Source organism: Dermacentor albipictus, chromosome 1, assembly GCF_038994185.2.
Source record: "Dermacentor albipictus isolate Rhodes 1998 colony chromosome 1, USDA_Dalb.pri_finalv2, whole genome shotgun sequence".
NCBI classification, from domain to species: domain Eukaryota; kingdom Metazoa; phylum Arthropoda; class Arachnida; order Ixodida; family Ixodidae; genus Dermacentor; species Dermacentor albipictus.
Window position 1 is genome coordinate 433,285,571 of NC_091821.1, and position 14,758 is coordinate 433,300,328.

At 48.3% G+C, this 14,758-nt stretch overlaps 1 protein-coding gene across 1 annotated transcript in view; it reads right to left on the bottom strand.

The window, feature by feature from the left end:
- The window catches only part of Ziz (dedicator of cytokinesis protein Ziz), a 200,005-nt gene extending 186,202 nt beyond the window's left edge, over window positions 1-13,803 (bottom strand). Inside the window, exon 1 of the mRNA XM_065440172.2 lies at window positions 13,581-13,803. Within this exon, the coding sequence (XP_065296244.1) occupies window positions 13,581-13,679 (99 nt within the window). The 5' untranslated portion in view covers window positions 13,680-13,803. The remainder of the gene's footprint in view (window positions 1-13,580) is intronic.
- Between the last annotated feature and the right edge of the window lie 955 nt (window positions 13,804-14,758).

The following is a 14,758-nucleotide window of genomic DNA, read 5'->3' on the forward strand; positions in this document are numbered from 1 at the left end:
ATAGACTAAACGTGCCCCCCATGCCTCGATAACTTTCTTACTGCACCGCAAGAGCCGAAATATAAGAAATGTTTTAAAATTCAAGACGCGACGCTGACGTAATATACAGGCGCTGAGATTTCGGGGCGACGTTCAAAATACTTAAGTTTAGCCTTTATTGCGTTGTTGTGGTAGCGAACCTCTTACTGCTCGAAGTTGACGAAAATGGAATTTCGACGGTATGCCTCGTCAGTCGAATTTGGTCTAACCAGATTCAGTGGCCTCGTTTATTATTATTTTTTTTATGTGTCCAATTGTACGCAGCGGTACACACGTCTGCCCATAAGCCGGTCTCAGCAACATCTTTTTTTTTTCTTTTTTCTCATGAGAGATTCAGATTAGTGCACTTAGTTCCCCGAGTACACATTTTAACCCTCCACATGAGACGGCGCGTTAACATTACGAAAAATTCCGCCAGGCGCCAGTGCGTGCTACACCATCTATAAACAACAGCAGACGCAGAAGGCTTCGAGGTCAATGTGACGTTCAAGTCATACTCGCGATCTCCCTCACGTTTACCTAAGGTGATAAAATGGAGGCGACCGTACAGAAGGAGCGACAGCCCTAATGGAAAGAAAGAAAGAAAGAAAGAAAGAAAGAAAGAAAGAAAGAAAGAAAGAAAGAAAGAAAGAAAGAAAGAAAGAAAGAAAGAAAGAAAGAAAGAAAGGAAGAAAGAAAGAAAGAAAGAAAGAAAGAAAGAAAGAAAGAAAGGCGCGCGCCGCTAAAAGCGTCGCAAAGTATGAGAACAAGCAACGAGCGCCCTGCGACGTTCCCACACGATATGCTCGATCCTCAACGGGGAATAAAATACGCTTTCTTTGTATCTCTCTCTTTGCGACGGAGACATCGTATAGACTACGAGGCAAAAGAAAAAAAAATGCACCCGGTACAATTCTTTTCGAGGTCGATGTCCGAGTTGGAACGGCATATCCCAGTGAAATAACGGCCAGCTGTATACGACATTCCTGCTATGAGGACGCTTTCAACGAGTTTCTGTTGCATGCCTCAACAGCATGCGCCTTTTTGTGTGTCCAAAAGGTGTTTTAGGCAGCACAACAAAATAATGATAAAATGAGGCAGTTTAGCTGTTGTGTGGGCAAAGTATTTGTGTGGATGCCTACAGGTATACTTAAGCCAAGAGATGCACACGAGCCCCACTACGCCAACGTCCCTAAATTCGCTTTTCCAGGGCTAAAACGTCCAGTCTTCGAGATTTGTTGGCAGGAATATAAGTTTTATTTGCGATGATCATGAAGCAATCCCGGTGAATGGATGCGAGATAATGCCACAAGAAAACATTTTATTCTTGAAACATTTCGCTGAACGCAAGATAAAAAGCATGTAGTCATGCACCGTGTATCGATTTTAATATTCTGAGAGCAAGACGTCTTTCCGACAGGGACATTTCCCAACGGTGCACGCAAGTTTTAAAAGCTAGGTAACTGCCCAAGCAACTGTTTCTATCTCAGGGTCCCTGTCTTACGAATTAGTGATTATATTTGACAATTCATGAACGAAAATGACTTTTTCTTTATTTAACCTGTAGGAGTGCAAGAGTCCTTGCGACATCGTACATGAAAGTGACCACGTGATCGAGCTCGCAAGCGACCAACTTGCAAACAAGACCTCTGAAACAAAGAAAGTCGCAATTTCGCCCGAAACGGGAATCATTCATTGCAATAGCAAATTAGTAGACCGCTATGCGAAATAACGATAGCAGCTTTATCGGCCGTATAAAGTTGTAAACATCCGCTTACTCTCTCTAAATTAAGAAGCATGGTGTCACGCGCGCGCAAGCAAACGTGAACACATCTCACTCGATGACCGCGCGCACTCGCTGTCAAAACGCTGGAGTGGGAAAGCCCGGCGGCAGCAGCAGCGAGCGAAGTGACCTTCGTGCTGCCTCTGGCTTCAACACGAACTAAGCGGCGAGAACACAGCACACACGAAGCTATCAGCACTCGGCGCACTCTGTCCCCATCGCAGATTGCTTTTAAGACAGGGCGCGCGCGGCCTCGTCATACGCCACCCCCCCCCAGCCTCCCTACCCTCCACCTGGTGCCTTGAGCGCGACGGAGGACGGCGCGCTTCCTCCCAGCTTTCCTCTCTTGTGCGCAAGAAACTGAGCTACCATCGTCCGCTCACTCTCGCACGCTTTCCCTCACACATATACAGCAAACGGCGCGCGGCGACATGTTTAGAGACGTAAAATGTCATGAAATTTTGAGGGGCGTGAAAAAAAACGGTTTCTTTCATGTACTTTGTTTTTTCAGAAAGATACTCAAAATTGAAAAAGACGATTGCGCACAGAGCTATTGAAAAGCCGGCACATTCATTTCTCTAAAACTAATATAATAATTGATATAATAATATAATATAATAATATAACCGTTGCATCACAAAAGGCCCAGCAGAGCTTCCGGGTTCAAAATCTAGGCACGATTTCACGTCAAGGCAATGATTTCACATCAAACCGTCAAGGCCGACATTTGTATCAGTCTCTGTCCGATTCCTTTCCGCTTGACGCGTCCACGCTTCGCTGTGCAGTGGACGAAGCCTTCAGGACATCGAACTTCGAGTGCACGTACGCAAGTTCTTTAACGCGATCCTCTGGGAGCCTGTTGCGTAGCTTGGTATGCACATTTACAAACTCGGACGAGTTTCTTTCCCATGCCGCAGAAGAAAAGGGGATTCTGCAGTACGCGACAGCTGAGGAGGCTCAAGGGTTGGTTGAAGTAAAGCCCATGTCGCCCCCCCCCCTCCCATCTGGATGAATCCAGGTGCTTCGCAGACACCCAAACTCTTCCTTTTAGGTACGTCGAAAGGAGTCGCACTGCAACAGAATTCTGCGAAGAATTCACTCCGTAGAAAGCGCCGCAGTTCAAAAACAACTGCACTAAAGAACGGGTGGAGCGAGACTTTTGCCTGTTAAGTACATTAAACGGAGTTACCCATAGATAATGAACAATTATTAATGAAACTTTAAGATTTGAAGTATAAATATAAACACTATAGCTATAACTCTATAGTCTCTCTTCTCGCGTCCCTTTTAGGAAGGAAGACAGAAACGGGCCACAAAGGCAACACGCGCGTTAGAGTCCGATTCATGCCTTTGCAATTAGAAAGTGAGAATGAGAGTGTGCGAAAAAGGAAAACTCGAGCGTCGAACGGACACGGCCGAAATCGGCGGCATTCAGGAATTCCTGCACTAAAGATACCTCTCTGCCACGCGGCCGCCGAAAGAGCACAGCATTCCTCACCGACCTGTCTACAACTTCATTGCGGGATCATTCGAGAGAATCCACCAAGCGTATACACAGTAAAAACCGCAGTCGTTTGATTCCGGTTCCCGACGACGGGCGATATTTTTAGGAGGTACACGGCAGAGCGGTACGCGCCGGCCCCCAGTTTCGCACTTCCTGCAGGAAGAACGTGCCTATACGTGCCGCCAATTCTTCGGCGGTGAACACGGTCGAGGGCGTTGTCATAGCCACGGGCGAAAAGATTGCCACGCACGGATGCACCGAGAATCGCTCCGCCTATATGTAGACCATGAAACTTCCACGTCAGGTCTCGCGGAAGTCGAACGCGCGTATTAAACGGAGTTGTCACGAGCGCATCGCACACAATTCGCAAGGCGTGGACTCCAGAAGCGGAATTAAGGGGAAGGGTGGTGGAGCCGGCTCGTCTTCCTCCACCTTCCCCCGCACCACAAATCACCGGTACCACCTCCCCGGCCTGCCCGACACTTTCCCAAACAAAGGAAAATATTAATGCGCGACAAGTGGCATTTTCTCTCTAAACTATACGCCATGCACTTTCTAGAATCAGGAGTTAATTACCTTCAACAAGCTCAACGTGCAAGGACATAGTTGAACCCTGAGCACCTTGCATGTGTGTTAACGATTGGTATTTTTAAACATTCGCTTTTGAATATTTGCCGCGTCGGGCGAACCTATTGCGATTCGACACACGATGCACTAATAATATGCTAAAGAAAAACTATAATATATCGGAACACATGCCTGGCCTCAAGGTCTACAATAAAGCCCACCAGAAAAAAAAAAGAAAAAAAAAAGCTTTTCATAAGCTGTAGTACCACCTCAACGGTATCGCTTCAAGATAGGTTGTTAAATTGCAAGAAAGTTCTCAACATTTGATATGATACATACATATTACGCTTACCCTACCAAAGCTTACTGCCCTGATGATCTGCCAGCTAAAGATCAAACCTCTGGTGGGCCGACGGTATACACAAACAAAAAATATATGACTCGCAGCCTCCCATAGATTGGGGCCGAATTCCGCACATGATCGGGACGCGTGGTATAAATATTCCGTCTCGATCGATTCTCTTCCTTCCATACGACCCGTGCACCGCTCAAGCCCGGCCGTTCCTGGCAGTAATGTATACGCTGGGCGCCACGCGAATTACTGACCAAGCGCGGAACAGAACATAGAATCCGAATAGAATCGCCACACTATCGAAACGAAACTCAACCCACTGCGTAGAATGCTGCGCATTCTATAACTCCATCAGCTGGGCGTGTCGCGCCAGTTTCAACGCCGTCCTCCCCGCTATAGTCTCGCCGGTGTATGTTTGTTGTGACGTATACGCTCGAGACATTATACCGCAATTGATAAACTGGCGCCAGGGCGGAACGATTTTCGTCCGCATTTGCAATGCTTCTTGCCGGCCTGCAGCTGGCGGCAGCCCTTCTTCTCATCTGCTTCCTCCTAAAAGGATCGTATCACCAGGGAATTCGGACCGACCGTGCTCGCATCGTCGGCATTCCATTGTGCAGTCGCGAGCAAAGGTTTGAAGACCACAGACGCAGCGAAAAAAAACTTGAACAGCGCTGAAGCTTCGCCTTTAAAAGCGGAACGCGATAACATTCAAAGATCCCCGACTGCTTCTCATGCGTCCCGGCAACTGCAGCTTATGTAACCGTGATGTTTACCGGGAAACACTGGCGGGCAACGCTATGCACGAAGGCGAGCTTAAATGCGACCTCTTGCTTACGTGGGCCGATCCCGGAGGTTGTGCACAGTCGCGCAAAATAAATTACATCATTGCAAGGTTTCCGTTATTGTTTCGCACTTTTATTATTTCAGTCTGACATGATTTAACATAAAAGGCATGCGCTGCCGGTGTTTTGTTTCCTGACATTTGTTTGTGGGCTGTCATTCTCGAAGTTCCGAGGAATAATCTTGTCAAGAATGTAAGACAAGGTATGCGCAACTTGAGGGATAGAATGGTGTGGCAATATAACCCGCATATACCACACGTCATATAGCAATGTGTTGCATATACCTATACCTAAATACATAGGGAAATTTTCGCTCATGGACAACTCCGCCGACGCCGAAGCCGACATCGAATTTTCTGCGACATGTGGCCCTTAACGCTATCGCATTAAATATTTTCTTCGCAACTTAGGCACGCACGCTCAAAGCAAGGTGGTGTACAGGTTGGTTCGCAGTGTTCGGTTGAGGCAATTTCACTTGCACGGCTGTGTTAGAAGCTTTGTTCTTATTTTTTGTTTGTTTTTTGTTTTAGCTGATGTCGCAGTCTCGACTTCTTCACCCAGTTGTATACTAGCGCTTATGGACGTTTGGTTACCGAAGAACTTTCAGATAGTACAGCTCTTATAAGGCGCGTAAATCTATATTGTTTCTTCTGCGCAGGATCCGGCGCAAACGCAGGCGTCAGTGAATACACTGGCAGCAACAAAAACGCGAGTGTACCAGCTTCGCGCTTTTTCAAGGAACCGCAGAACGGAACTTTTCAAACGCGCGCGTGTGTGAGTGGTGGACGCTCACAAACGGTGCCCCCGTGGGTTGCGATGGCGACTTCTCCAGGACCAAGTCATCTCTCCTCCTCCTCCTCCTCTACACTTTTGCGCAAGGTGCGACGGATGACGGAAAAGAGCAGCGTAACGACAGTGGAAGAGAGCATACGAAGCCGGCAACGAGTGCCCCAAACCGGTTAGTAACGGAAGGTGGATCGCGAAGTAGCATTACGCATCGGGGAGGTGGCGCAATATATAGCTATATGGAAGTACGGCATGGCGAGGGCAGCGTGGCGGTCGATCCATTAGGGACGACTGATGTCGCTGTCGGGAGGCAACGAAACGAGCTTTTGAGTTGACATGGAAGCGGAGAGAGAGAGAGAGAAAGAAAGATTAATATTTAAATTACCTTCAAGCTACTCGACTTAAGGGATTTCCAGCTTGTGGAACGTCAGCGATTATATTCCCGGGGAAAAAAAGAAAAAAAGAAGGAAGTGTGGACACATGGGCGGCACAATCCAAACGGCGCACACTATACCGGAATTAGGCGGTGAGCGCCTTTCGTTCTTGGCCGCTTAGTTTCCTAGAAGCAGGAAGCTGATAACGTATAAGCACCAAAAATAAACAACACTGCTGCTTTCCGAGTGGGCGTAAGAAACAGAGAGGTTGCAGATGAACACCTTTATGAGATCGATGGCACTAGTCGACGAGGCTGCGCAAACTTTGCGTCCGTGATTAATCTTTGGTTTCTAAGAGTAAAGTGCGACACACACACAAACACACACACACACACACACACACACAAACACACACACACACACACACACACACACACAAAAGAGAAAACTTGACCTGTGACAGCCGCAAGTTACGGGGATCGGGAGAGGGAGAAACGGCGGGCGGGTAAGAGAGGTTCGCGAGCCGCTCCAGCTGCCGGCGCCGCTTCAATGGGTCAAAATTTAGGTTAATCAAAGCGCCCCCCTTCCTCGCCGATCGACTTTCCTGCACGCCTGGGCACAGCCGAACATTGCGCACGAGCGACGTTTTTCTCGGCTGTTTCCTCGCTTTTTTTCTCGTAGTTCGTTTTCTTCCGTCTCCCTTCTACAGTACACACACGCACTCCAGTCGGACTTGTCTTTCCGTCCAAAAACGCGGCACATTCGCTGCCCCCCATCCCGTTCGCCTGACAGCGATCGCAGCGGCAAAAAGCGATCGAGCCGAAGGCTTCCTGCCACCCTCGCCGCCGAGTTGCGAGACCGACCTGCATGTAATCCGGCAAGGCCTCATTAGACCCATTTCGAGCGGCCGCCGCGCACCGCTCAGCCAGCCAGCGCAGATATCGAACGCGCCGCCGACTAGGGGGAAACACGACGCCCGACCGGCGTGCTGGAATGCGAGAAGGGCGTCGAGAGAGACTCGGCCACGAGAACCTCGCCGTCCGTCCGCTCGCGCCGGGGCCACGAGAACGTGGTACGTGGTTGCGTGTTCCTCCCTGCGCACCATACATATATATATATATATATATATATATATACATGCGCACGAACACACACGCGCGATCAGGGGGAGAAGGGGGGCGGCTGTGGGAATTACATGCCCGAAACCACCTGTCAAGGTTCCGCCCCTTCTTTTCCTTTTTTTTTCTTTTTCCTTTAAATGCCGAGGTCACCGACCAACGCAGCTTTGCTATATAAACACGGACATATTTTTAAACCGACTTGCAGGTTGTAGTTTAATTGGTTCCTCTATATAGGTGTCAGACGTGAACATGGCGATCTCCTAAAATTCGGGGCTGTGGAAAGCGGGACTTCTACCACCAAGGGAATTATTACAAATTTGCTCACCGCGGATATTCCTCCCCCCTCCCCTTTCCCATCTCTCTCTCTATCTCATCTTTCTATTCCCTCTTTCCCGTACCCCAGGGTGGGCTAGCCAACCAGACGCATTTCTGGTTAATATCCCTGCCTTCTCTCTACTTCCTCCTCATATGTGCGATATTATAGCGCGGGCACAAACGAGACCGAACAAGAAGAAATAATGATAATTAAATTCTACGGTTTTACGCGTATGAACGACTAATATAATGTTGCCGATTATAGATTGTAGGTGCCGTTGTCGACGTCTGTTACGTCTAAAGCCGACGTCTAAACGACAAGATCTGCCTGGTTTTTAAACCTGCTTTGATGTATGTATATGCCGCAGAGGCAGTCGCTGGAAATGTGCACACCACACGTAGATGTCAATACTTTCTTTCATGTTTCTGCGAATATCTTCCTTTTTTTAAAATGCTCTTTACGTCGATTTACGTCGGTACAGCCACTGTGTGCTGAATTTATTTTGTTAGTATTTTCCTGTCGCTCAGATTTCTATTATTCCTCGTGCTGAAGCCCTGTCTCGCCGAATGGCCTTGAGCTTCACTTCAATTCCCTGCATATAATATGTGCAGGAATAAAGAATCATCATTAAAAAAAAAACACAAAAGCACGATCTGATTATGAGTCATGCAACATAGTGAGGGACTCCGTATTAATTCTGACCGCCTAAGGTTCTTCAGCGTGCACCCAATGCAGGGGTACCCCCACAGACGTTCTTGAATTTCGCCCCCATCGATATGCGGCCGCCGCGGCCGGGATTCGATCCCGCCACCTCGTAGACCGAGAAGTCTTGCTTCGTCATAGATGCTAGTCCATCAATGCGTGTTTGTTTGTGCGTTGTGTAATGACGATTCGCGAGCTTGCCTAACGAGAAATTCTGACGAACCGATTAACGTGCCATTCTGCCGCTATTCGAAGTTGCCATGCAACTCGAACATGGCTGTTGCAATAAAATTGACACGCGCGCTATAGCATATCAGCTCTCGAATATTTTGCGAACGTTATTCGAGTGTGGTGTAAAGGGTGCCCCAGCTAACTTTCATCATCATCATCATCATCATCAGCCTGGTTATGCCCACTGCAGGGCAAAGGTCATCTCCCATACTTCTCCAACAACCCCGGTCATGTACTAATTGTGGCCATGTCGTCCCTGCGAACTTCTTAATCTCATCCGCCCACCTAACTTTCTGCCGCCGCCTGCTACGCTTCCCTTCCCTTGGAATCCAGTCCGCAACCCTTAATGACCATCGGTTATCTTCCCTCCTCATTACATGTCCTGCCCATGCCCATTTCTTTTTCTTGATTTCAACTAAGATGTCATTAACTCGCGTTTGTTCCCTCACCCAATCTGCTCTTTTCTTATCCTTTAACGTTACACCTATCATTCCTCTTTCCATAGCTCGTTGCGTCGTTCTCAATTTAGGTAGAACCCTTTTCGTAAGACTCCAGGTTTCTGCCCCGTAGGTGAGTACTGGTAAGACACAGCTATTATACACTTTTCTCTTGAGGGATAATGGCAACCTGCTGTTTATGATCTGAGAATGCCTGCCAAACGCAGCCCAGCCCATTCTTATTCTTCTGATTATTTCCGCCTCATGATCCAGATCCGCCGTCACTACCTGCCCTAAGTAGATGTATTCCCTCACCACCTCCAGTGCCACTCTATCTATCGTAAACTGCTGTTCTCTTCCGAGACTGTTTAACATTATTTTCGTTTTCCGTAGATTAATTTTTAGACCCAATCTTTTGCTTTGCCTCTCCAGGTCAGTGAGCATGCATTGCAATTGGTCCCCTGAGTTACTAAGCAAGGCAATATCATAAACGAATAGCAAGTTACTAAGGTATCCTCCATTAACGTTTATCCCCAATTCTTACCAATCCAGGTCTCTGAATACCTCCTGTAAACACGCTGTGAATAGCATTGGAAAGATCGTATCTCACTGCTTGACGCCTTTCCTTATTGGGATTTCGTTGCTTTCTTAATGGAGGACTACGGTGGCTGTGGAACCGCTATAGATATCTTTCAGTATTTTTACATACGGCTCGTCTACACCCTGATCCCGTAATGCCTCCATGACTGCTGAGGTTTCGACAGAATCAAACGTTTTCTCGTAATCAATGAAAGCTATATATATAAGGGTCGGTTATATTCCGCTCATTTCTCTATCACCTGATTGATAGTGTGAATATGGTGTATTGCTGAGTAGCCTTTACGGAATCCTGCCTGTTCCTTTGCTTGGCAGAAGTCTAAGGTGTTCCTGATTCTATTTGCAATTACCTTAGTAAATAGTTTGTAGGCAACTGACAGTAAGCTGATCGGTCTATAATTTTTCAAGTCTTTGGCGTCCTCTTTCTTATGGATTAGGACTGTGTTAGCGTTCTTCAAAGATTCGGGTACGCTCGAGGTCATGAGGCATTGCGCATACAGGGTGGCCAGTTTCTCTAGAACAATCTGCCCACCATCCTTCAACAAATCTGCTGTTACCTGATCTTCCCCAGCTGCCTTCCCCCTTTGCATAGCTCCCAAGGCTTGCTTTACTTCTTCCAGCGTTACCTGGGGGATTTCGAATTCCTCTAGACTATTCTCTCTTCCATTATCGTCGTGGGTGCCACTGGTACGGTATAAATCTCTACAGAACTCCTCAGCCACTTGAACTATCTGATCCATATTAGTAATGATATTGCTGGCTTTGTCTTTAACGCATACATCTGATTCTTGCCAATTCCTAACTTTAGTCAACTTTAGCCAGAGTTTAAAAATATGCGAATGCCACGAAGTTAGATAGAAGAAAGGGAATGTTGTTCACCGTCGCTTAGAGATACTCAAACATTTTTATCTTTTTTTGCATTCAGCATAGTAAGATAATTAGTCTTAATTAATTAATCACCTTCTCAATTATTCCAATTAGATGAAAAGTGCCAATGAGAAGAATTATAGAGCGACATGGAAAACTCCCGATGCAGCGTTCCGTTCCGTAATACGTGCTACATGAAAGTGTTTTTCCGAGCGTGAAAGAAGCCCGCGAATGCACGCAAAATTGCCGCGCGACTGGTCGCTCGAGGCACTTTGCCTTTATTCGCGGGTTTCTTTCACGCTCGGAAAAACACTTTCATGTAGCACGTATTACGGAACGGAACGCTGCATCGGGAGTTTTCCATGTCGCTGTACAATTTTCTACAAATATCGGCGATCTGTTTTGCAATGCGTGCGACGCAGAGAACAGACAAGTGGAAATATTTTCGTGACTTGCTAGAAACAGGCACAGACTCACAGTTATAACAGAACATCGTTTTTTTTCTTTCTTTAAGGCGTTTAACTTCAAATCAGGAATTCGTGAATCAACGTAATGCAAATGCTGTGGTCAAGCATTTCCCTACTGAGGCAATATGCGTTGAGAGATCTGTATGGCATTCTCAGAAATCTTTTAGTCGCTCATAAAAGAAAGTATGACGAGAACGCGCACTTGCAATCTTCGTTTAAAGGCCTTTTTCGAAAAGAGATTTCCATTCTTCCAGGAACATACGACGATCCATTTTTCTTTTGACTCGCGCTATTACAAAGACCCGGTCGACAAATCATCGTAGACCACCACTTTGTCATACCCTCAAAACCCTTCTCTCTCGTAGATTCCCAGCTTTACCAGCGCTGAACGATCATAACAATCAACAACTCAGGTTAAAGTCATTTCGAAAGCTGACAATATAGGCAAGGGTGGAAGAACGAGCACGTTGGTAATGTGGCATTTTTTAATGTACCTTTTTCGCAGTTAAAAAAATAAAAATAAAATATGCATATGTTCGGGGTCGTTGTTAGACAGCCGAGCACAACCGGTTGAGAAGTATTCGAAGATTAATTGAAAAGCCTTCGACTCGAAGCCCCGTATTCAACTTCAAAAATATATACCCACGCACCTCAATTAAGATAATCTACTATCAAAAGTTTCCACGCATTTTTAATCCGGCACTTGAGCCTGTTCAGTCGCAGCGTGGGCACAAGCGTGACTGCGGTGAAACAATGGTAATAACTCCGTAAGTATACCACTTCTACGCACTTGCCCGCATGCTCAGGGCCAGTAGGAAGGAATGATAACGACGGCGTCGAGGGAGACAATATATCCCCCGCTGTCATTGTCCGGACAATCGCCCTGCGGTTATCATTTACAATGCACCCGCGCTTCGCCAACTGCGAACACAATCGACAATCAGGGAACCGGTACCGCACGTCCGCTTCTTAATGTGACACTGCGATATCATCTAAGGTTAGTGCGCGATCGTCACGAAGCAGTCAGCCGGTCGCTGAATGAAAGAACAAACCAAATGAAACGACCGAGAAGTGAGTCGCCGTGCTTACGTCGGCATCTGCCAAAAAGCGATTGTGTGAGCCCTGTAGAGGACATTTCCACAACCTGAAGCTATGTGCACGAATCAATGTTACGCTTCATTGCTAGTAAGAATAACATGATCGATCTGGAATGGAACGTCGCCAGGAAGACCAAGCAGCCGAATACGGGCCAACGAGCTGGCAGGCCTCCTAATTAAGGCCAAATAGCCGACGGCTTGTATCGAAACAGGCCGAAAGAGCTGAATATTTCATTGAAAAAATGTACTTTAAAACACAGACCTCTAAGGCCAACAGGCAGAGTAGAGGCAATAAGCGACTCAAAGGGGGCCAGCCCGATTGTCGCTAAACTCCGCGTACAAAGTTCAGAGATACGCAAGGGAGTGAGTTGCGTTCAGTGCCCAAGAACACCACGTGAACAAGGCCATCTCGAACACTCCATTTGCGACGGCAACAGCAGTCGCTGCAAAGCGACTATACGCAGCCCCGGCTTCTCTCGGCTTCAAATTTAATATCGAGAAACTCACGCGATATTTTCCAGCTGCGTACCGCAGAAACGTGCGCTCGCGATGCCAGAGATTGCGAGGGAGAAAGCAGCCGCGCAACCTGCGACACTTTCAACTTCAATACAACTGTGATGGGGCAGCCGATCGAGCGAGAGCGCCGCGGGATATCCGGTCAGTGACACTTCGCACAGCAGGCCCGGGCGCAGCGCACAGCCGTGCGTGGGAATACGAGCGTTGGTTAACGCGGAACACGCCATGCACGCACACAGCCCGCGAGGAAGTGGCGGCTTCCGCGCGCGCACCTAGCGTGTTTACGCAGTCGGCTCCAGGAATGTCACCACCGCGAGTTGAAACCGCGCGCTCACGCAGCTGCGAGAAGACACTCGGCGTTACCGTCGGCGCGGCAACCGCGCTGTCAAGGACGCGCCGGACTTGGCACGCCCGCAACCTGCCCCCCTGAAACCGGTGTCGGCTGATCACAAACGACTAACACGAGATTCCACTGTTGACGCACCACGCGCGCCGGCAACTCGGCTCACGAAGGAATTCCCGCAGGCGCACAGAGGCACGCCACCGGGACCGTCGGCGTGCGCGTGACGTAAATCATCGGCGCAACCGACGAAGCCCTCCCAACGAAACGAAGATTTACCGCCACCCCCTACGCCGCCAAGACTCGCGTGTTTCGTCTTCCGTGCAGCGTGATATACTGCGGCAGCGAAATGAAAAATAAATCAAAACACGGGCGCGAACCTCTGCGCGAAGCGGGAGAGCAAGAGTGTCAGGTAGCGTCGTGCAACCATACCCATTCATTCGGGAACGGCGAAAACGCGCCGTCAGGTCGCGTGTCGTCTCGTGCCGAGCAACGAACGAGCGCCTTCTGCATCGGGCGCGACCAAGCTGTGCGATTCAAACGAGATCTAGGCCTAACCTCGGCAACGACGGGACGCGCCGAGGGACGAACATCTGAGAGGCGGCGGCAACGCGCGGGGGGTAGCAATCCAAGACTGGCATGGGGCACGGTAGTACTCACCAGTTCGGTCGACTCCCTGACCGCTTGCGAGACGGTTTCGCGGGCTTGAGCCGCGGTCCCCGGCTTGCTGAGACCTCGCGTGAATTTCCGTTCTGCCATTTAGCACATAGCGGCACAGAATCCCGAGAAACACCAGGGAACGTGCGACACATCCACCGAGAACGTCGCGAACTCCGTCACAACTTCGCCATGACTGCTTTCGCCAACTGCGAGAAAAAAAGTTGCGCGAGAGACGTGGCGCCATCTATCGCGAGCCAGAAGGAGCGCGAGTGCGCGCGAGAATTTGAAAAAGTCACTCATGTGCCAGGAATCCCGTGCGGAACTGATACGTTTGGGAAGCCGTGTACAGATGGCACTAGTGCGCCCGCTAAAGTGACGCGAAAGTGTAGCTGGGGGTTTCATAGCACTCAACTCTGTTTTATTCGTTTTTCACTTACTGTACGAGCATGGTTTTTCTTTCCTCCATGTTGAGGAGACACTACTCCATGTCGTTCCTCTCTTTCTTACTCTTCATCAACACAGCAACACAAATGCAACAGAGGGAATGAACGTAGCAATAAGAAATCAAGGTTGATTAAATTTTGGGTTTCACGTGCCAAAACCACGGTATGATTATGAGGCACGTCGTAATGGTAGATTCCAGATTAATTCTGACCGCCTAGGATTGTTTAACGTGTACCTAAATCTAAGTACACGAGCGTTGTTTGCATTCCGCCCTGATCGGACTACGGCATCCGTGGCCGAGATCTGACCAACGACCTTGAATTCTGCCGCACAACGACATAACCGCTGGCTGCCACGGTGGGTATATATGAACAAATGAATGAATAAAAACTCAGTGCCCTCTCACTCTGTGAAGAAGGGTGACCAGCGAAGCTGCGTATGTACTTCCGCCGCGGGTCGGCCCAGCTTTTGACTATCTTCGGTATCGGCCCATGTATGGGAAGTTTCTTGCTTATAACAACGACACGAAAATTTCTTTGGACGGTAGAGGTATACAGCTTCGCTGTGTTAAATAAATAAGTGTTCATTTATGCTGAGTATGGCATTACAGCGAGCTTGTAGTTTGCTCACTATACAATGAGTCCCACCTCCACCGCTGCCCGCCATTCAGCTGTCAGCTGCCTGCGCTAGACAGCGAAATAGCGGCCAGCAGTTAATTTTATTTCCTTCCACCT